General features: G+C 31.0%; 3 protein-coding genes across 3 annotated transcripts in view; 1 reads left to right on the top strand and 2 right to left on the bottom strand.

Moving 5' to 3' along the window:
• Positions 1–12,563: 12,563 nt before the first annotated feature.
• LOC107474052 (60S ribosomal protein L38-like) lies at positions 12,564–12,971 on the bottom strand. The gene is made up of 2 exons (XM_016093638.1): positions 12,939–12,971; positions 12,564–12,785 (listed from the first exon to the last, which is right to left on the bottom strand). Exons 1-2 carry the CDS (start codon positions 12,969–12,971, stop codon positions 12,564–12,566), a joined length of 255 nt encoding a protein of 84 aa, XP_015949124.1.
• A 7,973-nt stretch (positions 12,972–20,944) lies between these two features.
• On the top strand, positions 20,945–22,282 carry LOC107474045 (uncharacterized). The gene is made up of 2 exons (XM_016093631.3): positions 20,945–21,486; positions 22,160–22,282. The coding sequence occupies exon 1, from the start codon at positions 21,040–21,042 to the stop codon at positions 21,460–21,462; it is 423 nt and encodes a 140-aa protein (XP_015949117.1). The 5' UTR covers positions 20,945–21,039; the 3' UTR covers positions 21,463–21,486; positions 22,160–22,282.
• Positions 21,976–26,206, bottom strand: part of LOC107474044 (short-chain dehydrogenase TIC 32 B, chloroplastic) — a 6,315-nt gene continuing 2,084 nt past the window's right edge. The window contains exons 2-8 of the mRNA XM_016093630.2: positions 24,463–24,694; positions 24,153–24,232; positions 23,893–24,046; positions 23,719–23,797; positions 22,777–22,861; positions 22,429–22,475; positions 21,976–22,334 (exon numbers count right to left, since the gene is read on the bottom strand). Coding sequence (XP_015949116.1) covers positions 22,161–22,334; positions 22,429–22,475; positions 22,777–22,861; positions 23,719–23,797; positions 23,893–24,046; positions 24,153–24,232; positions 24,463–24,694 — 851 coding nt within the window. The 3' untranslated portion in view covers positions 21,976–22,160. The remainder of the gene's footprint in view (positions 22,335–22,428; positions 22,476–22,776; positions 22,862–23,718; positions 23,798–23,892; positions 24,047–24,152; positions 24,233–24,462; positions 24,695–26,206) is intronic.

The raw sequence follows: 26,206 nt of genomic DNA, 5'->3' as shown, positions 1-26,206 counted from the left end.
TATACTTCTATGATTATATTTGTCTTGTGGATGTGATGGTTTGTTAAACTTAATAATTGATTGCTTGGTTGCGTGAATGGTGTATGGTTGTTGGTAAGAAATCGGTTTGAAATGTTATTTACTTGATTATTATGAAAAGTGGATTTTCTCAGTTTTGGAATTTACTTGGTAATATAAATGAATCAATTTTGGGAATAATTTGAGATATCAAAATAATTTGATTCTGGGTGCGGTTTGACTTTGAGTTGGTCTAATTTTATAGACGATTTAGTATTTGAGCTGGTTTGATTTTAAAGAGAGTTTTATTGTGAGAATTGTTTGATTTGAAAACAATTTGATATTGGAACTGGTTCAACTCTAGAAAATGTTTGAGATTTGGATATGGTTGAGAAAAGATTTGAGAAATGTTTGGATGGGACCCGAAAAGGGTGGCAGTGTCCGAGTTTTAAAGGAGATGCTGCCGAAATTTTATAAAATTGGAAGTTTTATTTAAAGTAATTAATTAAAAAGATTTGTTTTTAAGCATTATACGTTTATGATTGATTTGTCTATCAGAGAAAGAATTATGTTTTGAAATTGAGATTGTTAATGAACAGAATGAAAAGGAGGATGATGAGAATTTTCTTTGAAATATGGGTTTTGAAATAAACTTGGAAATGAGATTTGGATTGATGAATGATTATGATGTTGAGAATATTGAGAATGTTGAGATGTGAACTTTGAATTATTCATATGGCTTATGAATTTGAAATATCTGAGATACGAGGTTCCCTGGATTAAGTGTCGTGGCATGCCACCACGTATACCAGGTTAAAAACTCGATACTCTATTGACCCTACGACGTAAGTGTGACTGGGCACTATATAAATTCCTGGGAATGTTACCCCCATTGAGCAATATTGATTATTTGAGAAAAAGCTATGCATAGACTCTTGGGGATGCACGTCGGGGAATAGTCTAATGACAATTCAGACTTGTCGGGTTGGCTGGATAACTGACAGATGAGCCTCATCAGTCATAGGACAGGCATGCATCATATGCATTTGTATGCTTTGCTTGGGTTTGAATTTGTTTTGGTTTGCCTAATTGCTAAACTATTCTTAACTGCTACTTGAACTACTTGCTATAACTGCTACCTACTTGTGCTTTTCTGGTCTGTCTTGCTTGTGTTTGTCTTGGCGTGCTACATCTGAGGATGAACTTTGATGCTGATTTAATGATTGTGTTGTTTGATTGCGTAGTTGGTTTCTGATTGAGATTTTCTTATATGAAAGAAAATGTTTCGGATTTCTAAAATATTAAACATTGTTTCTTTAAGAAGATTTTGAACGATTTCCTATTGATTTTTAAAAGATTCATAAGGCATTGATAATCACTGAGCTTGAAAATAGTTTTCTTATTAAATATCTTCTTATGACAACTTTGAAACTCCGTGGTGAGACCGTGTGGTTAGGTTCTCACCCCTTACAACTTTACCTTTTCAGGAACCAGATGAACAAGCATTAAGAAGAGTTATACTGCGTTTTGTTTATAAGTCGTTGTATTAATTAGATTAATTTCTTCCCTCGTCTTTGTTATTACAAGTTTGTAAGAGGGATAGGAATTGTATGTTTTCTATGTATGCTACATTATGAGTTATTATATAAGGAGTCTTGTATATGAATCTATGTCTGTTTGTATTTTTCTTAAGATAAAGTGTTTATTTCGGTTTTCAAAAAAAATCAGCGATACAGTGGCGAGTCACAGGCTCCTATTTTAGTATTTAGTATGTAAAGTAGTCGTAATACTTCTTGCTATCAGAGTGGCGCAGCTGGAAGCGTGACTTCTGATAGTGAGGGTGTTACATTATGGTATCAGAACGGTCTTTCCTGTAGAGCCTGAGGAATGGACCGGTTATGCTTCAATTGCATATTCTGAGAGTCTGTCATGTAGTAGGTCTTGTTTGGATAACGAGAATAGAGCTTTAAGTACATGACGATCTATTGATTAATGCCATTAGTCTTGCATTGCATAATTCCTGGTATTAAGTTTGGCCAACTTAACACTAGTGAATTATGTATATGGAAGCACCAACGTGTTATCATAGATAATATGCAAGTTATAGGTAATGCGAATCGCAGGTTTTAGGAACATTAGGAGTTAATTTTTGAGGTTACTCGGTTAGGTGTCTTGAACTCTGCGAATACCACGTATCTTATTCCTGCTTTGTATGCTCTAAGGTTCTTGTTTGCGATACTTTTCTTAGAAAGTAATCAGATTATCTTTCAATCCTATTCTCTTGTTCACGTAAACTCTTGTTTAATCCTGACTGCATATGCCTGTTTAAAACCCTTGGCGTATTTACCTTCTTTATTTAGCCACTTCCTTTTGAATCATGTATTTTTTTTGATATACATTAGAATCTGTTTTGATGCAATACACCTTTTTAAGTTCATATTTTGAGTCCTTTGTAAACAAATTGTAATTTAGTTTTTCTTTTATTTGATGATAATTACAGTCATTCTTTAAATCTTAACAAAACCGCTTTTGATTTGAAATATACAACCGCTTTTAATTTGATATATACTTCTTTATATAAACGTTGAAAAATTTTTATACAGTTTAAAACTAATTGTTTCCAATACCTCGCCTGTTTCTTCACTGATTTATGAAAATGTATATATATTTTAAATACAATTTGATTTTCTAACAATTTTATTAAAATTTTTATGAATATTCTTATTTGATTATATACTTAGATATTTTTCAAAGAAAAGTTTTTATCTCTTCCCAGTTGGTTTTTGTTTGGTAAACTTCACCAATTTTTTTTTAATTTGAATTTGGTTTAGCATACTACATTGTTTATGCAATTGTTGTTCTTTTAGAAAAAATGTTGGATTCATGTCTTTTTTTTCTTGTGAATAGACCAATTTTTTTCTTAAGCTTTTCATTTCTGAGAATGTCATATTTGATTCTGTTTTTAATTACTCTCTTACTTTTTTTAAACGTCACCATTAGTCTTAGTTTTTCATTTCTTATGAATCTCACGCTCATCCGAGTCAACATGAATTCGTTTCCATCTAATGCACCATTTGTCCTTTTATTTGTCTTTCTTTAGTTAAAGATTCTTTCTTGAGAATTTTCTATCGATTAAATTGTCTTTCCTGACGTGTTTTGCATTCCTTTGGACCAATTGAAAACTCATTTGATAATCCATGCCTAGTGAGTTCTTGTTCGAATTCCTTTGATTTAAAGATTCTTTCTTCCATGGGCTGATTTCCTTTTAAGCGGATGGCAATTTTCTTAAATGATTTTTGCGAGGTGGTTATTCTAAGTATACTTTCAAAAAAAATTTTTAGAAAAAAAAAACATTTTGATGAAGTTTTGGGTTCTTTTGAAGAAATTTAAGTTTTGAATCAACTTTTTAAGTTGCTGAGTTCCTTCTTAAGCTTTTCGTTTCTATGAGTGACATGTTTTATGAATCCTAATCGAAATCCTTTGATTTAAGTTCCTTTCTTAAAATGAATTAGTTTCCTTTTTAGTGCATCTTAATATTATTGAACATCCTTATAAAGTTGTGACTTCAAGTATATTATTAGAGTTTTGTTTTAAACCTTTTTAAACAAGTTTTGATTTATTCTTATGCAGAATTGTCCCTGACTTTGAATTGCTTTACTTGAGCAGTGCCTCTTTTTAATGTGATTTGAACTTGTTTCGGGGCGATATAACCATCTATTAAAGTTTTAATAAAATCGCTTTCAATTCATCCTACACTTATTTACCGTATACTCTGAAAATTTTTGTATGTGATTTAAACATGTTCGATTATAATGCATCATCTTTTCTTTTATGAGTAAAACTTTATGTCAGATTTTCTTCCAACAAGTTTGTAGTTTTCATACATGCTTGAAAAAGAAGAGAAAATACAATTTAGCTTTTAGCCAAATTAATCTTTCCATTTACAAAATTTGTGTTATGTATTTCCACTTGAATTTATATTGAAATAATGCCACATTTATGCTTTTATTAATCTTTTAAAGGATGTTTGTTACCCATTTTCTCTTTCAGAACATGAAATGATTTCTCCTTAAGTTTTTCATTCTTTACGAACAATGCATTCGAAAATATTTTTAAACCATACTCTTGAGTTCTATAAACTTTGTCTTTGGTTTGGATATTCTTCTTCTGTAAACCTCATATTTCTTGATTCAGCTTGAATTCATTTCAAAATACTGTGTTGTTTTTCATCTTATTGGTCCTATCGAATCCCTTCGACTCAAGAGTTACCCTTAAAGTTATCAGTTGATCCTCTTTCCAACATTCTTCATTACTTGTTTATCCTTGTCTACTTATGATTTCAACAACTCTTTCAAATTCTCGCGAATACGGTCCTTGCCGCTTTTCTTTCTTTTCTAAGGTCTGTTATCCTTCTGAGTATACTCGAGATTAGTTTTGGTATCTTGTGTGCCTATTGGACTTAGTAAACGACACATAAATTCTTTAGGGTACGTTTGGCGGACGCAAAAGGTGAAACTTGTAAAAGTATGACATCACAGGAAATTGGGGAACCTTGTTTTACGTTACATAGTTCTATTGATGTAGGACTTATGACCAGTAATAAAGTTTGCAAAGTGTTTAATGAAATTAAGAACCATCAGATGAGTTGCCCAATGAGATACAATTGAAAATGGTGGAGATAAGTTATGTTGAAATTTGAATAGTTGAATCTTTGAAGTTGGTATGAGATCAGAATGTGGACATTAAGTACATCGTTTCAACCCCAACTTGTTTTATAATCTTTTGCCGCCTTGCTCTACCATCACATGTTTGAAACATATCATGTACATCAAGCCTATCTTGTAACTTCTGTTTCACATCATACTTATACCATTTATATTTTTATGACATATGAAAATTCTGGTATTTGAAACTATATGAATATATATACTGAGAACTTTTCGCCTTTTCTTTAAATAAGTTCAAGAGTGGAGTAATATGAAATCTCTTTTGTTCTGTATCAATTTTCGAGGACGAAAATTTTTATAAAGTGGGTAGGATATAAGACCCATAATTTTCAAAAAAATATTATTACGAGTTAATTTCAATTTATTTATTAATTAAAAATTTTATTTTAGAAATTATTTTATTAGAAGTAATTAAGTTAAATTTTGACAATTAAATTAGAAATTTTACTTAATTTTATAGTTATTGAATAATTTTCTATATTTAAATTATACAGCTTAACAGCTGCAAAAGAATAAGAATTGTATACAATTTAGTAAACTAATAGAGATTCTAGAATTTAATACTTTAATTGTATAAACAAAAAAAATTCATTATATTATCTCTAATTATTGAATTAGAATATTTATTGAAAAATAATTTGCAAGTTGATAATTAAAATAGTATCTTTAATAAATATTAGTATTGGGTTAAAATAGGTTTTCAATTATTCTATTACCCTTAATTTTATTAAAATTATTAAATTTACCCCAAATAAACCCTAATCCCCCTAAATTAGCCGCCATTTGCCCTTTCTTCCTTACTGACTTAACCCAATACACAGCAGCAGCTTTTCTTTCTTCCTAATTCAACCTAAGACACAGCATCAGTAAAAGGAAAAAAAAAGAGAGGGAAAAGGGATAATGGAGAGAAAGAGAGAACCAAGGGGGAAGAAGAGAAGAGGAAGGTTGTGCCGGCGCCACTGGGTCCTGCCACCGCCGCCTCGATGTTGTTGTCCTCGCGAGCCGCCACCGCCGTTTGGAGAGGAAGAGTCGCGCAAGAGAGAGGGAGAACCAAGAGGAGCGTCGCGCAAGAGGGAGGTGATGCCTTGTTATCGCGGTGCTTCTATTGCCACCGACGCGCCACCGCACTTCATCGTTACCACCGAAGCCTTCATCACCACAGACACAGTCAACACTGATTAGGGCAGAGGAGAGTGGAAAGCATGAAAGATGCACGGAAGACAGAGGAACAAAAATGCGACAAGGTTAGATTGAAACCGTTGTTGTTGCACCATGTTCTGTTGATTGAGCCGATGTTGGAGTTGGTGTTTCGGTTCCAATTCCTCCGTTCTTGAAACGGTAAGGTTTAGTCTTTGCTCTGCTTCCATCTTGTTCCTTTGTCTTTCTTGTGTTCTAACTAAGAAAATCAATGTCTCTGATTAGTACTGTTGCTTTATTTTTCCTATTTGCTGCTAGAACCATTATAGGGGATAATGTTGATGCCATCAGGAAACTGCTAAAGCTGTTGCTAGTTCTGATTTTGCTATCTTGGTACTGGTCTAATCTTCCTCTTAGGTTTGATCAATTTGTATGTTCTGTTTCACCGCTATGGTTTCCATGTTCTGATTTTAATTCTAGTCCTTACTTTGTCTTGAATCCCCAGAGTTGTAATTGCTATTAATTCCTATCCAATCTGAATCTTTTATTTTGCTGCAACCATGGCCATTGCGGTGAAGGTTAACATTGCCGCTACCGTTGTTTCAATTGCTGCCATTGCCGTTCTAATTGCGTGAGAGTCGCATCTGCTGTCATGAATTAGAAGGAGAGGGAATTATCACGATAAATTTGTGTGAACTCGGTTAATTGAGGTATGGGTTTTTCTTAAAATCTATTTTATATTACAGAGTTGTGATAAATAGATATTGATGCAAAAAGATAATACTTCTGTGATTATATTTGTCTTGTGGATGTGATAGTTTGTTAAACTGAATAATTGATTCCTTGATTGCGTGAATGGTGTATGGTTGTTGGTAAGAAATTGGTTTGAAATGTTATTTACTTGATTATTATGAAAAGTGGATTTTCTCGGTTTTGGAATTTACTTGGTAATATAAATGAATCGATTTTGGGAATAATTTGAGACATGAAAATAATTTGATTCTGGGTGTGGTTTGACTTTGAGTTGGTCTACTTTTATAGATGATTTAGTATTTGAGCTGGTTTGATTTTAAAGAGAGTTTTATTGTGGGAGTTGGTTTGATTTGAAAACAATTTGATATTGGAACTAGTTCAACTCTAGAAAATATTTGAGATTTGGAAATGGTTGTGAAAAGGTTTGAGAAATGTTTGGATGGGACCCGAAAAGAGTGGCAGTGTCCGAGTTTCAAAGGAGATACTGCCGAAATTTTATAAAATTGGAAGTTTTAGTTAAAGTAATTAATTAAAAAGATTTGTTTTTAAGCACTATACGTTTATGATTGATTTGTCTATCAGAGAAAGAATTATGTTTTGAAATTGAGATTGTTAATGAACAGAATGAAAAGGAGGATGATGAGGATTTTCTTTGAAATATGGTTTTTAAAATGAACTTGGAAATGAGATTTGGATTGATGAATGATTATGATGTTGAGAATGTTGAGAATGTGGAGATGTGAACTTTGAATTATTCACATGGCTTATGAATTTGAAATATCTGAGATACGAGGTTCCCTAGATTAAGTGTCGTGGCTTGCCACCACGTGTACCAGGTTGAAAACTCGATGCTCTGTTGACCCTACGACGTAAGTGTGACCGGGCACTATATAAATTCCCGAGAATGTTATCCCCATTGAGAAATATTGATTATTTGAGAAAAAGCTATGCATAGTCTCTTGGGGATGCACGTCGGGGGACAATCTAAGGACAATTTAGACTTGTCGGGTTGGCTGGACAACCGATAGATGAGCCTCATAAGCCATAGGACAGGCATGCATCATATGCATTTGTATGCTTTGCTTGGGTTTGAATTTGTTTTGGTTTGCCTAATTGCTAAACTGTTCTTAACTGCTACTTGAACTACTTGCTGTAACTGCTACCTACTTGTGCTTTCCTTGTCTATCTTGCCTGTGTTTGTCTTGGCGTGCTACATCTGAGGATGAACTTTGATGCTGATTTAATGATTGTGTTGTTTGATTGCGTAGTTGGTTTCTGATTGAGATTTTCTTATAAGAAAGGAAATGTTTCGGATTTCTGAAATATTAAATATTGTTTCTTTGAGAAGATTTTGAACGATTTTCTATTGATTTTTAAAAGATTCATAAGGCATTGATAATCACTGAGCTTGAAAACAGTTTTCTTATTAAATATCTTCTTATGACAACTTTGAAACTCCGTGGTGAGACCGTGTGGTTAGGTTCTCACCCCCTACAGCTTTACCTTTTTTAGGAACCAGATGAAGAAGCATTAAGAAGAGTTATACTGCGTTTTGTTTATAAGTCGTTGTACTAATTAGATTATTTTCTTTCCTCGTCTTTGTTATTACAAGTTTGTAAGAGGGATAGGAATTGTATGTTTTATATGTATGCTACATTATGAGTTATTATATAAGGAGTCTTGTATATGAATATATGCCTGTTTGTATTTTTCTTAAGATAAAGTGTTTATTTCGATTTTCAAAAAAAATCAGTGATACAGTGGTGAGTCACAGGCTCCTATTTTAGTATTTAGTATGTAAAGTAGTCGTAATACTTCTTGCTATCAGAGTGGCGCAGCCGGAAGCGTGACTTTTGATAGTGAGGGTGTTACAGGAACTTACGTAAATGGCGAAGGAGAAGGGAGAGAGAAACACATGAAAGAGATCGAAGATAGAAGACAAGAAAAGGCAGAAGGAATTCAAAAAAGAAAACAAAATCCTTTCGAAAAAGTAAGTTATATATTTATGCGTTGATTGATTGAAAAATCTGTTAAGGAGGCGTGTGAAACATACATGCCATAAGAGGCGCGTTTTAGGGATTAAAGATTTTCAGGACTTGTATAACTTGTATAGTGAAAAGGCTTGTATGTGGAGATTAATCCATTCACAAATCATTAAATTATCCATTCATTGACATTATAAGTATTTAAAGTACATTAAGATAATATAATAATATCTAAAACAATATTATTTAGGACAATAATGAAAGGTTTATTGAATCAAAACTTAAGAAAAGATAGATTATTATTAATTAATTAAATATACAGGATTTCTACTCATATTATCACTATTCGGTTTGCTACTTGGATCAGTTCCGCTATTATTATGAGTATCTGAATATTTAGAAAATTTATTATTAGCATAAAAATAATGTATGTTGAGAACTTAAGAGTACATTCAGTAGATAAGTTATAGATAAATAGTACTAAGAGTACATTAATATAGATATATTATAAAAATAATTTAAACTAAATGATAAATTAAATTGTATAAAAAAAAGTAAAAAAAATATACCTGAATTATCAACTAAATTTTTTTTGTTAAGAGTGAGAAAATTTAATAACAAATATATTATTAAATATATATCTAATATAATTTTCTTATAATGATATAGTGAGAAAATTTTATATTCTATAATATGTTAAAAAATCATTAAATTACCTAATAACTGACCTTATAAGTATTTAAAGTATATTCACATAATATAATATCTATAATAATATTATTTAGGACAATAATGAAAGATTTATTAAATCAAAACCTAAAAAATAGATTATTATTAATTAAATAAATATACTTACCCATATTATCACCATTCGATCTGTTACTTAGACTAGTTTCGTTGTTATTATGAGTATCTGAATATTTTGAAAATTTAAGAGTACATTCAGTAGTTAAAATATACATAAATGATAATAAAAGTACAGTAACATCGATATATTATAGAAAATAATTCAAATTAAATGATGAACTAACAACATAAATTTATTAATTCGAAGTATAACTTAGAGTACCTGACACATAGTATTGATGAGCGATGATTATGGGTATATTTGTGATATCTTTTCTAATGGAGTTGTCATATTAGTTGTATCAATTTGTTTTTCTCGTCTAATACTTTTTTCGGTAACTAGCACGCCTTCTGGCCAAGTCGGTCGACGACTTTCACGTGAATCTTTCATTTATATGTTGTAAACAATCATGTAAACATATTTTTACACTTTTATTTAATGATGAAAAGCAAAATAATTAGGTTTAACGTTATATTTATATGAAGTGAGAAGGATGTATGAGAAGATGGATAAGAAAAAAATGAAGTTTTTCTATTATGCAGTAACAATAATGTGAGGTGAGAGAGAATAAAGGGAGAAAGAGATAATTATAGAAGTTACATGATGTATGAAATAAGAGAGAACATGAATGTCTGTATGTGATAAGAGAGAAGATGAGGTAGTGGGAGTTTTTTAACGTGGAATAACTGACATATAGTCGGATAAATAAAAAAGGATAAAATTGGAAAAAAAATTAACACCAAAACTTGTTTTGCCATTATATATTATTATAGATGATAAAAAGAAAGTTTAGATTTAGATCTTCTATGATATAATAAATTGATATTTAGAATTCAATTCAAATACGATGAAACTATCATGTAAGAATGTGGGATAGATGATAATTTAAAAATAAGAAGTTAGGCATTTTAAGTGTTCAAAAATAAAAAAAATTATTGACTAATATTAACTGAACTGCAAGATAAATATATAAAAAGAATATTTCTTATCACCTAATATTTTTCATATAATACTTAACTTACTCACCTTAACACATATATTCAATTTAGATATTTTTACTTTCCCCAATATATTTTTCTTATCATCTAATATTTTTAATCTAATAAGCCTTTTTTTCACTCTTATTCTATGGTTAGCTTTTGTATGAAATCGAATTGAATTACTTAAATTGATGAAAATATAAATTTTAGATGAGATATATTCTATTGAGATGAATTAGATTGGCAAAAGAAAAGACATGATAATTAATCATTTATCATGTTATTAAGCATACTATAACAAATAAAGGTTTTTGCAACGGTTGAAAACCGTTGCTATAGATCGAAAAACTGTTCCTAAAATTTTAGGCAACGTTTTGGCAATGGCTTTTTATCTATGGTATATGCGGCCGTTACCAATGTTCATAGGCAACGGTTTTTTACCTAAGGCAACGGCAACCAAAAAACCATTGCCATAGTTACTGCCATAGACAATGGTTTTGACAAAAAATTTTAACGGTTTGGAACTGTTAATGGATAGGAAATGGTTTAGAACATTCTCTTTCATGACGTAACGGTTTAAAACCATAATTGGATAGGCAACGATTTTAAGCTGTTGTAGTTTTGTTATTCACAAAGACAACGTTTTAAAAGCATTGCCTTTGGTATTTTTGTTTTTGCAACTGTTTTAATACTATTGTCATTTTGTAGCTGCTTTTGACAACACTTTTAACACCATTGTCTTTTGTGACTTTTGGTAACGATTTTTTATATTTATATAATTTTTTATTTACAATAGTTTTCTCATGTTCCATTGAAATTAGTTTTAACTTTTTTTTATTTAGTGTCAATAAATAACTTTAACTATTTGAATCAAATTATTAAAGAAAACTAATTGAACATTTACCATCAAATTTGATTTATAAAGTATTATGTAAGATCCACCATCACATTATATCATTATTGCAAAATAACATAATACTAGTTCTAAGTCGTAACTACCTCTAATTATATCATTATTATTTTTTAAAATATCATAATACTATAGCCTAAGTCATAACAACCTCGAATTATATCATCTAATTTTGTAAAAAATATAATAACAAAAGAGAGTTGAAATAGCCAAATAACAAATAGGTTTATCATGTCCACAAGTTCATGATTTTTACTCTCTAACATTTGTTCTTAAAAATTTGTGATTTTAATTAAGGTCGTTTTCCCCTTCAACATGATTTTTCTTGAACAAAACAAAAAATAGTAAATAAAAAATAAAACTACACATCTCTAATACTAATAATATTTACTAAAAATATTTGAGATAGAGAGAGGACAAACATATATAGAATAATATTCTTCTATTTGGATACACAAAACAATTCAATCAACATCAACATAAATCAACCATTATTTAAGATATGATAACTTATAGAAATTTTAACAACACATAATACCTCTTTATTATTGGTTGGATTTCTTGAAGTGCTTCTTAGTTGAGCAGCTAACATCTCAAGGTCTATTTCTGAGCTTTTTTGTTATAGCATCATCTTAATTAACAAGAGATTTAGTTCATCTGCTTCTTTTTGCATCATATCAACCTTACCCTCTAATGTTGCTTTCTCAACTGCATCTTGCTGTTTAAAAGTGGCAATTTCTTCATTTTTCTTCAACAAAGTTGGTGTGGTAACTCTTTTGTGACATCGCACTCGCCCTGCGTTCTCTTTTTTAAATATGGATTGGAAAGCTCTAATTGCTTATTCTTTAGAAAAGGCGAAATCCAAAAATGAATTAACTCCATGTTGGTATCCCTATGTCTTGTTAAAATATAAGCAATTCATAACCATAATCCTAATACTAATGTTACTATGACTTCTATGACTACACATTAGCATTAACACCTATAAATCAAACAAAACCCACCAAAAGCACTAGTTACCACATAACAAAAGTATCTTCAACCTATTTATGGGCACAAACTAACAAATTTCCTATTTCTTAACAAGCCAATAAGGAAATTAACAATTATATACTTAATGAACCTAGATAATTTTTTTCTGATTTATAACATCCAAAAATTAAAAATAAAATCAATTTTATTTTCATTGAACAATAATAGAGTTTCATATTTAAGAAAAAAGGTAATTCATAATATATCAATAATAAAATTTCTTAAAACTAACCTGGAAGGGAGTGATTGCTTCAATTTATCAGCCTTCTCTGGGTCAAAAGCACAACGGGTGTACAGGTACTTGGAGCAACAAACTTTAAACTTGATCACATCTCTGCTCCGCTTAATTTTCACATAGTGCACATCCTTCCTATGGGCTGTGAGGAGGAAGTCCTTAATCTCACGAATTTGCTTCGGCTACATAAAACCATACATGAGAGAAAAAAAATTGAGTTCCAAGCTACCAAAGAAAAAAACTTAGAGTTCTTAAATCCATTTCATCCATTTTCAAATCAAGTGATGACATTCGAATATTTCTCTCATTTTTTTCGGTGACATATTCTCTTGAACCGAGTTTATATCTTTAATGTCTAAATCCCACATTTCAAGAATAAAATACATTTCATATATTATTCTCAACTGCCAAAATACAATACAAAATGAAGGAAAAAAAATAACTTTACAAGCTCATAAAAACATAAAAATTCTAAAACCTAAACAAAACATATTGAGAAAAGTGACACTAAAAGATTACACACACTTCAAAATTCAAATGAGTTATAATGACTTGAAAGTCAAATTATTATATTTGGTACCAAATCAAAATCAAGACAGCATTATACCAAATCAAAATCAGAACAGCATTATACCAAAATCAGAACTAGTTACCAAATCAAAATCAAAACATTATATCAAATCAAAAGCAAAACAACATTATACCAAAATCAGAACCAATACCAGATCAAAATCAGAACAACATTATACCAAAATCAGAACCAATTACCAGGAGATGGCAGAAGCTGCAACAGCCAGGAAAAGCAGCGACGGGGCGGAAAAGAGAAAAATGGCCAGGAGAACCAATGACGGCACAGAGAGGGGTGAAATGGCCAAGAGAAGTAGCGATGGTACGGAAAGGGGAGAAATGGACAGGAGAAACAACGATGATGAAGAGAGGGGAGAAGCAGCAATGGATGCGACTAAGAGAGCAGAGACGCAGCTTCCTTCGATGGTGAGGGCTGGGTGAAGTTTGGCATTGTTTTGATGATGGCGATAACGCAGAGAAGGGAGAAGCAGTAACGATTCTGACGCGGCAAGAAGATCAAAGACGCAGCTTCCCTCGATGGTGAGGGCTGAGTGAAGTTTGGCATTGTTTCGATGATGGCTCTGATGATAAGTGGGTTAGGGCTAGTAGATGGAGGAAAACTTGGCAAGTTTCTGCGTTTTGTTCTGAAGGAGGTTGTTGAAAAGTTTTTGAAGTGTTAAAAAAATATTATGTTAAATTTTAGGGCAGGAATGAAATTAACTAATATATAATATTTTATATCAATTTATTTTATATTTATTTTTTCTATAAATAATATTGTTATATATTTATGACAATAATTTTTTAGTATTCTATAAATTTAGTATTTATAGAGAAATTTGTTATAATTTGTATGATTATTTATAATTATTTTTATATGTGTCTTTTAATTTGTATAATTATTTAAATAATATTAGAAAATTATTGTTTGATAAAAAATTGTTGTAATGGTTATAAAACCAATCTTTAAAATACTCAAAGAGAATGGTTTTATTTTGATGCTATAACGTAATGCAAAATTGAACTTCAACAGCAACACTATAAAAAACGTTCTCTAAGACTATCTAATAAAACGGTTTTAAAGTATAGCATTTTGGCAACGATTTTTATGCGTGTCTTTTGTACAATTATTTAAACATTAAAAAACCGTTGCTTAAAATCAAATCATGGTAACGGTTATAAAACCGTTCTTTAAAATCGTCAAAGAGAATGGTTTTAGTTTGTTGCTATAAAATAACGAAAAATTGAACTTTAACAGCAGTATTATAAAAAATCATTGTCTAAAACTATCTAAAAGAATGGTTTTAAGGTGTAACACCCTGTTACCGTAAGCCTTACCTCTAGCCATAAAGTAAAGGATAACGAAGTGCCACGACAGTTCTAAAGCTTTTAATATATAATATATATCCAAGAATTTATATAACTAGAAGCCCGATGAAAGAATAAAGCTCAAAGTCGCATAAAGCGAAATTACAAAACGCAAAGCGTTCACACACAATAATTAAACGCGTAGGCACGGACAAAACAAAACATAATATACATAAAACCTTGTAGATAGCTCTAAGATACACAAGATGATATATATATATATTTAGGTCAGCTAGTCAAACTAAAATACAAAAGGGTTTTGGAAGTTTAAAACAGCTTATACAACTTATCTCTCAAATCAAGCCTCTAAGGCCATAAAGTAAAATATACGAAAGATGAGAGAACTACCACATAATAAACAAAACACAAAGATAACAAAAGATCCTCTGCTCTGTCACCATCCGCAAACTCACCGAAGTGGGTTGCGACCTGTATCTAAAAAACAACAACATATAGTATGAGAACCGGAGGTTCTCAGTATGGTAACAGTGCCCAATATATAAGATGTAAGGGATGCCAAAGGCAACCCTAGAACTTTGCACCAAATAGATATTCAAGCTTAATGAAATAAATAACATAAACCATAAACAATAAACAGGGTTATCTAAACTTAGGAGATTTCTAACTAATACTAATCACACCGCTGTATCCCATAGCCTTCGCCAACCTAACCTCCGTGCGATCCCATCGCCACTGCCTTCTGATCCTCCTCAATGCCAGAGAATCACAAGTACATGCAAGCAAGTAATTCAAGAAGCAGGTAGGCATATTATACAATTAGGCAAATTTCAAGTAATCAAAGCAAACAAGCACATAAGAGATGCATATGAAGAATTTCTGTCCTATTGGCTGTGATATGACATGTCGGTTATAGTGCCAAACCCAACACAAAATCCAGTCAGCAACTTCTAGATTAGTCTCTCTGTTGCGCATACTCAGGAGAAATAATTTCAAGGGATGAGTGCCCTACAACCTTCTCCTTTCCGAGGGAAACATTCTGAGGGAGAGTGCTCTACCACCTTTCTCTGGATGCGGCATGATTCCGTTGGTTAGTGCCCTACCACCTTGCGACTAGAGAGAAATGTGAGTGGGAAGCCCAGCTTCAAACCTCTCATCTCAACATAGGTGGGAGACTGCCACAGACCCTACGCCAGCACCGCTACCTCGACAAGCGGGAGACTACCACAGCCCTTGCCCGAGGTGAATAGCAAATTACCAAAACAATGCATATCACAATTACATAAACTATCTCAGAGGCCACTGCTCATAGCACACTTCCGTTCATACTCATTCCATTAACCATAGTCATTCATTTTCAAGTTTCAATCTCATCATCCATCATCAATTTATCAAGTTCATCATTAATCTAACTCCCCATTAGTTCACAAGACAAATCCACCTAACTGACATACCAAGCCTATGTCACCATCTTCTAAAACCCGCATAAAAATCCATTAATCTCAACATAAGCCCATCTATACTAGTCTTAGGGCCTAATTACTAGCCACAAGTCTTAAGAAAAATTTAGGAAAGTTTGAAAAGCTAGAGAACCCTTAAAAGTGAAGAAAAGTATATTTTCAGCAAAACAGGGGTTGTGTGTATGCACACGTTGAAAAAGGTATGTCCGCGTACGCATATAGTATGTCCGCTTATGCATACATGAAAATTGGAACATTTCGCGTACGCATACCTGGGCCTGCGTACGCAAGAGTGCTAAACAGAGGCCACCATCCGCATATGAGGCATTGGTCTGCGTACGCATGCATCTCAGTTTGCAGAAAAATATCAAGTTGCAGAATTTTCAATTTTAAATACCAAACTTTTAACGTTCATAACTTCCTCTACAAAGCTCCATTTCAACAAACTTTATGTCATTTTAAAGCTCTTGAAATCATCTTTAATTTAAAATAATTTTCAATCAATTTCAATATCTGAAGCTCAAGTTATGATCTGTCAAAGTCCATCAAAAATCAAGTTTTACACAAAAACATCAAAGTTCTCTAGTTTCCAAATTCCACAACCAAACCAAATCAAAACATACCTAATCCATCACAAAACACTACCTCATACTACACTTTACCATTTCATTACACTTCAATCAACTCAACCTTCATTTCACTCAATCTTTCCACCATAATTTAACAAAAATCCACAATTCATAAATCAATATCTCAACCTTAACAATTTTTTAATTTAAATCCTCATAGGCATCACCCACCACCATTTAATATTAACACTAACCAGAATATTCAACACCCAATATCATCATCAATATTAATCACCACCCATCAAAATCATATTCAACATCAATATTTATCATATATTCATCATATTTCATATGTCATACATTCTAACTCTCCATGTCATCCCCTTCATCATCAAATATAATTTCACATATAATTAATTATACACAACCATCTTTCAATCCTATCTACTTAAGGTCAACTAGCCTAAGTGTCCAGAAACATTACATATTGCATAAAGAAAATCGAAACCATACCTTAACCGATTTTCCAAAAGCACAAACACCCAAAGCTTAATTCCAACAAGATCAACAAGTCTCAAGCACCAACACCACTACCAAAACTCACCAACTATCAAGCTATACACATATAACATATCAAGAATCAACACTATGGCTAACCGAAATATCAAACCACAATAGTTTGAAGAGACTTACCTTAACCAATGAGATTAGAGGCAAAATCTAACAATATTCCAATGCTAGATCACCCTTAAACAAACAAAATCACAAAATCTACTCAAATACAAAACCTAAAAATGCAAAAATATTTAGGACAGAAAACTAGAGAATGAGATGTGAGTTCTTATCAGCAAAGGCTAGATAAAAATGAAGAGCTCGACGAGAGCTTCGCGTGGCCGCAAACGGCACGTCAATCGGAACTCCGTATCTCAAGTTATGGCCAAATGAAGGAGAAGATGAATAGTGTCATCACCTTCTTCTCCTCTCTTCTCTATTCAACGCCCCACACTCCCATTTAGGGTGAAAATGAGCTGAAAGCTCATTAGTTGTGTGTATAATGTTGGGTCTTGGGTCCGATTTGGACCCGGTCCAACCCGTCAGCATTTTAGATTCATTTGGCCCAACTTTGGACCAAAATCTTTAGAATTAGTGTCCGGTTTTCAATTCTAAAATATTTTTGTCTTTCAAAAATAATAAATTAAATTTTCAAAATCTTATTTTTCTTAAAATGTGATACTAGACAGACTAGAGCCGGTATTGCCGACTTAAGCACCGGTACGCATATTTATAAAAAAACTTCGCAAAAGATACATTTTTCCACTCAAAAAAATTTATTGAATTCAAATTTTACCTTTATATTTTAAAAAGAACACTTCTATGTTTTTGAACCTATTTCGGACAATTAAATTATTATTTTATTAAAGCATTTGCTCTGATTCTTACATAAGGCGTTGTAAAATTTAACGTTGCTAAAACCCATATTTATTGTAGTGATAGTTTTAAAAGAGATGCTCAAAGCACCATTGCGAGTCATGCCTCAGACAAGGTAATCATCTTCAACATTAAGAGAAAAAGAGAAAATATAAATTAATCAAGAGACTCAAATTTCAGTGTTTGAGAGAGCAGAGATTCAGAGCACTACCTTTAGATAGCATGATGGTGAGAGAAGCGCAATGGAGCAACTTAGGATTTCTTCTAGTCTTCGTCTTTGTGATTTGGGATTGCAAGCAGAATCGTGATTTCAGAAATTTTGTGATTTTCTTCGACAACTCCACAGTGAATTTACTGATCCCACTCGAATTGCATATTCAGAACGGATAAGAGTTATTATATCCCCTGCTCTTCGACAAAATGATTGTGCGACTGTTCTCAAAACCTAAATGGAATTGATTTAGCAAAACGGATTGGCTGAAGGTTAGCTAACAAATGCCAAGTGCAGGAGCTAAAAAACTAGGGGATTTGGAGAAATTGAGTTTACATGAGATTAGGGTTTAAATTAAAAAAAATAGAAATTGAACATTTTTTTCTTAAAAAGATGGAGAAAAATACTAAATTCTTTGATAGCTCGTACCTCACGAGAAATTTGGCGGTGGAGATCGTTTGATTTCGTCACGATGAATGTTGGGTCTATGCCAATTGAGAGAGGTCATATCAACTTTGTCATATACAAGCAAGAACATGGTAAAGTTCCAAACAATTTGGCCACGGAAATACAAGTCGTTGCAAGTCTTAATCACGGTCAGGAAGATCTGCTATTGCTTCTTCTTTGTAGGTATCTTCCCGTTGTTAAGTTGCGTTTTTTTGGTAGTACATGCCTACTCTAATACAGAATAAACGACTAAATTAAAAGTGTGTAAATAATACAAAGAAAATAAGAATAAATAACATGTATTGTAAGTTTTATTCGTTAAAAATATTTAAATAAAATACAATTACAAATATGTTATTTATTTTCAGTATTATATATATATATAGAAAATGCTAAAAATTATTAAAATTTATTATATTTTATCATTATTTAACTATTAACTTAATTTTTTAATTTAATTCATTTAGTCTAATAATTCAATAACATATTTTATCTTCGGAGTATTGGCCAACCTATTATCTACCTTAAATTAATTGCAAATCTCATTTATTTAAGTTGATACCTGATCATATTGACATAATATCTAACAACTTATAATTAGATGTGAAAACTTAACCGTTCTACAACAAGGAGGTCGTTGCCTCTTCCCAACCACCAATGTGCTTCCTTCCACGTTGACCAATAATAACATCATGAAGTTGCTCTCTAATGATATCTAACTAATAACTAATCACAGTACTACACCAAAAGCCGAACCGAAAACCTACACCTCGCAAAATTAAACTTGGTTACCACTTGGCATAACCACCACCAAAGTATCATATTCATGCTAATGCTATTAGCCTATTATATATGACCTGTGTATACTACCCTACCTTATTTGCATCCCATTCCCCACCAAAACCTCAACAAACAACCTCAACCCTCAAATTAAAAAGTAATTTTCTTTGCACCGGTTCCACGTATTTCGACCAACTCATTTAATCACTCTTTAAACGTGTCAGGATATTATAAGGCTTAACCCTCTCTTTTTTATTTATGAGTTTTTAGACATTATAATTATTTAATTTTTAGTAGTATTAATTTGTGAATACAAACACTTTTTTAAATTATAATCATTTGTATTGCTTCCTGTATCAACACTTTTTAAAGTGGTTTACAACCCCACAAAACAGCAAATTTGTTTGCAAAATGAGTAATCTGCTAGGATTTGAAACTGCAAGAACTTCAATAAAAACCACTGCAAAATAGTACAGTTAGAAAATCACCTCAATGTTCAAAAAATCATAACAAATTAGCAAGGGGCAATAAACCGTGGCAAAATTTTTTCAAGTAGCGTCGGTTTCATGAAAACTGCCATAACTAAATAATAGGACACAAACTCTGTCATTTTTCTGAACCACCATATCATATTTTGTGGGTTAAAAGTCGCTGCAAACCCCAAAAAAGCCTGCAATTTAGTAAATTTTTTTGCAGTATATAACTATTCAAATTAAACAATCTAACTAATTTGAGTAAGTCTAATAATTAGTTAATTTGTTTGCTTAAACAAGGATCAGATGTTTAAATTTTACTTTATACATATAGCAAATTTTTAAATAAAATTTTATATCCACGATAAATTAGTCATTGGCCGGTCGAATTGAAGAAGATCGTGGACAACCAAAAAACTATTCAAACTAAAGATTAAAATGTACAAAAACCAATGTTTTGCTAAATTTAAAAAAATTTGAACCGCTAACATAAAATACATACATAATCATAACGAAACTCCAGTTGATTTAAATGGTCATTGTCATTACATCTCTATGATTTTGAGCTTTACCTAATATATATTACTCAACATTTTTTTCCTTATCGTGATTATCTTTTAATATAGAATAAGTATAGAGAATTAATTTTTAATTAGTTAATATTAGTATATTTTTTCACAATTATACTTTTTTACAATTATGTTATGTATAAATAAAAATTGATCACTAAATTAATTATCTGTATAAAATATAGATTGAAATATAAAATATACATTAAAAATAAATTAAATAATATATATTTATATATAATTAAGTACATTAGTGTATACATAAATTTTTTTTTATAAAAAAATATTTTTTAAACTTTATTTTTGTGAGGGTTTGGGTTTTAGAATTATGATTCAAGATTTAAAATTTAAAACACTTTATCGATATTTAAAAAATATATACAGAAAAATCTAGTATATTATGATTTTAGTGTCACATCATATAAAACAAAATACATACTATCACTGCCATATATAGAAAATGGGGAAAAAGAGCAGATGGTCCAAATCCTCATTTAACTACTCTTATCGATCAACCAGCAATATAAATTCAACTACCTCCTATATATTCTTAGAACCCATTATCATTATATTGTGCATTCCCCAACAACAACGATAATAATAATAATGTCCCTTTGGTGGCTCTGTAATCTAATCCGTTTGCAGCAGCTGACAAGAATAATAAGCATATGGGCACCACTACTAATCTATTCAGCCGCATGGGTCACCCTACTAACCTTAACTGTGGCAGTGGCTTCTTTGTCCCCTGAAGTGGCTTTTGTCTCTGCCATATCTCCTTCTTCTTCATTCTCCCGAAAATGCACCAATAATAATAACATCAATCCTATTATTCATAATAATAATGTTGAAGGGTCCACTAACATTAGAGTCCCTTTGGATTTTCCAGGAGACAGGCTTTGTTTCCCAGTTGAGCTTTTCTTCAAGTCTAGAATTGATCTCATTGTTCCACCAATCTTTGCGGCGGTTGTTGTTGCTGCTTCTGCTTTCGTCGTTCTTGCTTTGGGCTTGTGGGAGCATGATCAACATTAATGTTTTTCGCTAATTATTCAGCAGGTAAGCCAGTAAAAAAAATTAAAATAATCAAACACAAAAAAATGTCACAATAAACTAATACTTTTTATCAATATTAATAACACTATATTTTTAGAGGAGTGTTAGAGACGGTAAATTTTATTATTTGTAATCATCAATTAGGTATCATTAGTATTTTTGATAGTGTGAGATTACTCGTTTTTCTTTTTGCTGGTTAAATACTGAGCATATTTTAATAAAAGTGGTAGCTCCCTAAATTTTCTCTTATTTTTATACAATTAGACTTTAGGATTAAGATTTAAAATTTAGAATTTAAAAACCGTTTGAAAAGTAATAAAAATTTTTTTTTACTTTTGAATTATGAAAAATTATATTACATGTATTTAGATCATTTTAAAAAAATACTTTTAATTTTTTAAAAAATTAATTGAGAGCTTTTAAAAAAATAGAAAAAATATGATTTTTTTTCTTTCTCAAAAGAACTCTAAATTGTAGGTACAAAGATAAAAATAGTAATGTACGAGAAACATGGGATTAATTATGACAATTAAGCTTATACAACTTCAGTACTAGTGGGTATCTCTAGTGCAAATAGGCATAATAATTAATCATAATTTTGACACAACAATGTTCTGTCCCATGTAGGGCAAATGAAGAGACCTAATTATATATAGTATTTATTTATTTATTGTAGATCAAGGTTTGGAAATTGAGTTGATCAACTTGTTGCTGAAGTCCCAGAGTTTTCTTCCTAAGAGTTCGTTTGAGGCAAATGCACTTGGTTGGAATTCATTGCAATCCAGAAAGTACTTCCCACTCACACCTTTCACGCTTGGATGCAGAGCAACGTAGCATGTTGTGGCTGCTCCCTGCACACAACACCAAAATTATTAATTAATTTAGAAAATAAAAAATTATTGTTATCTCTATATTATTTTGGGCAAGTAGTGCACTGGAATTTACCTGTGGAACGCTTTTCCATATGAAAAATGTGAACATCTTCAGAAAATCTGTAACAAAGTTATACTGTTGTCATAGAGAATAAATTAAGTAAACTACTAATTATTTTTTGGGCGAGAATTAGCAGCTTCTTTTTTAAGATGTGTATTGAAATAATTATGTACTTTAATCAAACTGTGTTTTCCTCTATTTTTGGTTTGGGTAATGTTAGAGAGACAAAAAAAAAAAAAAAAAGCCAAAAGTTTAAGAAGTGTATTGAAATATTTTACACCTAGCTAGAAATACCATCTTAGACAATGAAATTCTACGCAATATGTATATGTTCATGGACAAGGGAAATTAATGACGTACTCATGAGTAGAGTAGAATGTCTCATAAGAGGAGTCATTATCACTCCGGGGTGCACTGAATTGGCTGTGATGTTCACACCTTCTTCCTGTAAACCAAAGCCACTTTGTCACAAGTGCTTAGTGAGTGAAAAAAAAATGGGAAGTTATGTGGTCACTGTTGCTGTATCATATGTATGTATCTTTAATGTGATCCATGAGAAGGAAACAACTACCACAGGACGCAACAGGTAATAATAACTCAATGGATTATATGCTCAGAACCAGCAGCCAAAAACAACGTGAAAATGGAAAAGAAGGACAAAGTTTATCTGAACTAGACTTTACAAAAATTACCTATTTAGTAAAATATTTTTAGAATGTCATTCAATTAATTAAATTCATTCCTTTAATTATATATAGTGCATTGAGATAAAACTCAATTTTTACCTAAAGTTATGACAATTATTTTTTGTTAGAGGATTAATTAAGTGTTTTTTTTCAATAAAAAATGTTATGTTGATATCCAAAATCAATCATCATGTATTTGTGTTTTTTTTGTTGTTTATGGTATTCTTTAACCCGACAGACTAAGGATTAATTTGAACAGGAAGAACGGATTACCTATTTTTAACGGTTAAAACAAACACAATCCTTTCTTTTCGAATTCAAGAATTCAAAATAAACCAAACTGATTCAAGTAGGATTCGAACCTATGACCTAACAATCTTGTATATATGAGGCGAGATTCGAATTCTGACCCTTAATTAAGCGAACGAGTATGTATTTGCGTATAAATTTATATATTGTTTAATTTATTCTAGAAATGTATTTTATATTTCAGTATGTATACTAGCATGATTGGACTTTTATTATCACTAGGCCAATGCTGTATCTGTGTTTGTAATGTCTCTAAGATAGATAAAGTAAAGAAATTAGAGAAGCATTTAGTAATAAATTAAATGACCTTCAAACGGCGAGAGAGTTCATTTGCGTGCAATATATTAGCTAGCTTGGACTGCCCGTAAGCCCTCTTGTCAGAATAACTGGAAATAAAAATCAAAGAAATATTTATAATAATGTTAAATAAATAAATAAAGCTATGCATATGCAGCAAAGCAGTAAAATAATGAAGCCATACCCAGCTTCATCGTTAAGGTTATCAAATCGAATCCCCTCTTCGTAAGTATAGGTATGAGCAATTGATGACAGATTTATAATCCTTCCTTCAATTCCACTTGCTTTTGCGCTTTGTTTCATTTTCTCAAGAAGAAGATTTGTTAAGAGGAAATGCCCTGTTAAGAGACTAGCAATTAGACTTGCAAATTTGTAACAAAATAATGTGCGAGTTTTTTATTACTATAATAAAAAAAAAAACATTTATCGGCTATTAATTATTACCAAGATGGTTTGTTGCGAACTGCATCTCAATCCCATCCTCTGAACACTGGTAGGGGCAGAACATGACTCCAGCATTGTTTCTGAAAACCATAGGCCTATTTACATTAGTCCTAATTATTGGTTCTCAATTCTTTCCGACGAAGGAAAAAGGTTGAAAAATTTGGCTTTGTCCAGTAATTTTGTTAGAGACAACTAACAAAACTAATGAATGATGCCAAATTCTTGCAATCTTTTTAAGGAATTTAAACCAAACAAGCACCGAATCGAAGCGAAAAAAGGTGAGAATATAAGAAAGGGTTAAGGAAAAAACATTAAGATGTTGAGGGGAAGATCACGAGCGAGGAAATTTTCTGCAAAAGATCTAACAGAATTGACAGACGTAAGGTCAAGTTTCATTATTTCCACTCTAGCAGACTCATTTTGGTGTAATATGAGTTGTTTTGCTTCCTTTGCGGACTCCATGTTCCTCGCCGCGATGATGACATGGGCCTTTCGAAGTGCTAGCACTCGCGCCGTCTCCAATCCTATACCGCTCGCTCCTCCTGCATTCGTTCAAAGATCCTTTGAATAATGTTAAGTTTACATTAAAATCGGTCTCAAAGTTAGTTATTAGTATAAAATACATGTTAGAATATAAATATATATTAAAAATAAATTAAATTTCATATGTATTTATACATAAATACATTAATAATTGATTTTAATAACTGATTTTAATATACAAATAATATTTTTTAGATTCTTTTACTATTAGATAGAATGTCAAATCTAACTCTAAATCCAATTTTAGTTACACTTTTTAACGATTATTATCAATATAATTTAATTTTGATACAAATGTTTATAGTCCGTTTTTGATGGCCATTTGCACTGATAATATAATGTTTAATTATTCTGATAGTGCAATAGTTTTATTAAACTTATAATTAAATTTTTATATTTTTTAATTGAATTTTTACTACTTTTAATTTTATAAATAGATCATTTTTAGTATGAAAAATATTAAAATTAATTAAATATTTTTTCGTAAACTCAAATTATTTATAATTAAAAATTTAATTAAATTTTTTATTACATATTTTAAAAAAAAATATTTTGTTAATTTTGATTTTTTTAATATAAAAATAACCTAATTATAAAATTAAAAGTAATATAAAAATCTAACTAAAAAAATTTTAATATAAACTATGGTTATTGCTGAAGTGATGTTACATAAATGCATTTACAAAATTAAATTATTACTTTATATTCAATGTAACCACTATACTTATAGCCAAATGCAACTTATGGATTGGCATGCCTTGGTAGATAGTAATATTAATTACTCAACTATGCTTCAAGGGAATATTAATAATTGAGGGCTAAAAATTAAATCTTCTAAACAAGAAATCATAATTGGAGTACAATAAACATCATGGATCTCTATGTTTATGTTTGGAGGCCAAAGAAATTTTGTTACTTCATATAAAAGCTTTTACTTGTATATTATTTTATGCTGTCTGTCTACAAGATTTTTATAATGGCTTGATTGGCCTTTCTCATGTAAGTAGGTAAGACTAGTACCCTGCCCCACACTCAAGTCCAGGTTCTTGCATTATTGAAACTTGATGACTGCATGTTCAGACGACGGAAAAATGTTAATGCATGAATTAGTTGGTCATATGCAGTAAATAGAGTCTTTGTAGCAAAAGTTTGTTACTTTCTCTGCTTTATAATACCATTTTATAAGAATATTTGTTCTATTTATAAATCTAGATGGTGTTAATTATCTTCTTTGTTTTAAAAACATATCTCTTATAATTATGTAATTTTAAATACATAATTATTTGTATTATTACCTAGAATTTTCTTTAATTTGTTTTAGCCTAGAGGTGTTTTATTTTGGGATAATTCTTATGAAAAGAGAGTTGTGCATTGCCGGAAAAATAATAGAATTGAGTTTGAGTGGATAAAATCATTCTTTATCACATTATATTATTTTGAATAAGTATTTTTTTTTTAAATGATCATGTAAAACGTAAATATTTATAGATAGATGGGCCAATAACATTAAA

Source organism: Arachis duranensis, chromosome 2, assembly GCF_000817695.3.
Source record: "Arachis duranensis cultivar V14167 chromosome 2, aradu.V14167.gnm2.J7QH, whole genome shotgun sequence".
Taxonomy (NCBI): Eukaryota; Viridiplantae; Streptophyta; class Magnoliopsida; order Fabales; family Fabaceae; genus Arachis; species Arachis duranensis.
Note: the sequence above shows the minus strand (reverse complement) of the source record. Positions and strands in the feature narration are given on the sequence as shown.

Excerpts from the sequence above, each read along its gene's own strand:
- LOC107474052 (XM_016093638.1), bottom strand. The coding sequence starts at position 12,971 with ATGTGGGATTTAGACATTAAAGATATAAACTCG. Across the intron at positions 12,786-12,938 it reads ACATTAAAGATATAAACTCG|CCGAAGCAAATTCGTGAGAT; the intron begins GTTCAAGAGAAT and ends GGTTTTATGTAG.
- LOC107474045 (XM_016093631.3), top strand. The coding sequence starts at position 21,040 with ATGTCCCTTTGGTGGCTCTGTAATCTAATCCGTTTGCAGCAGCTGACA.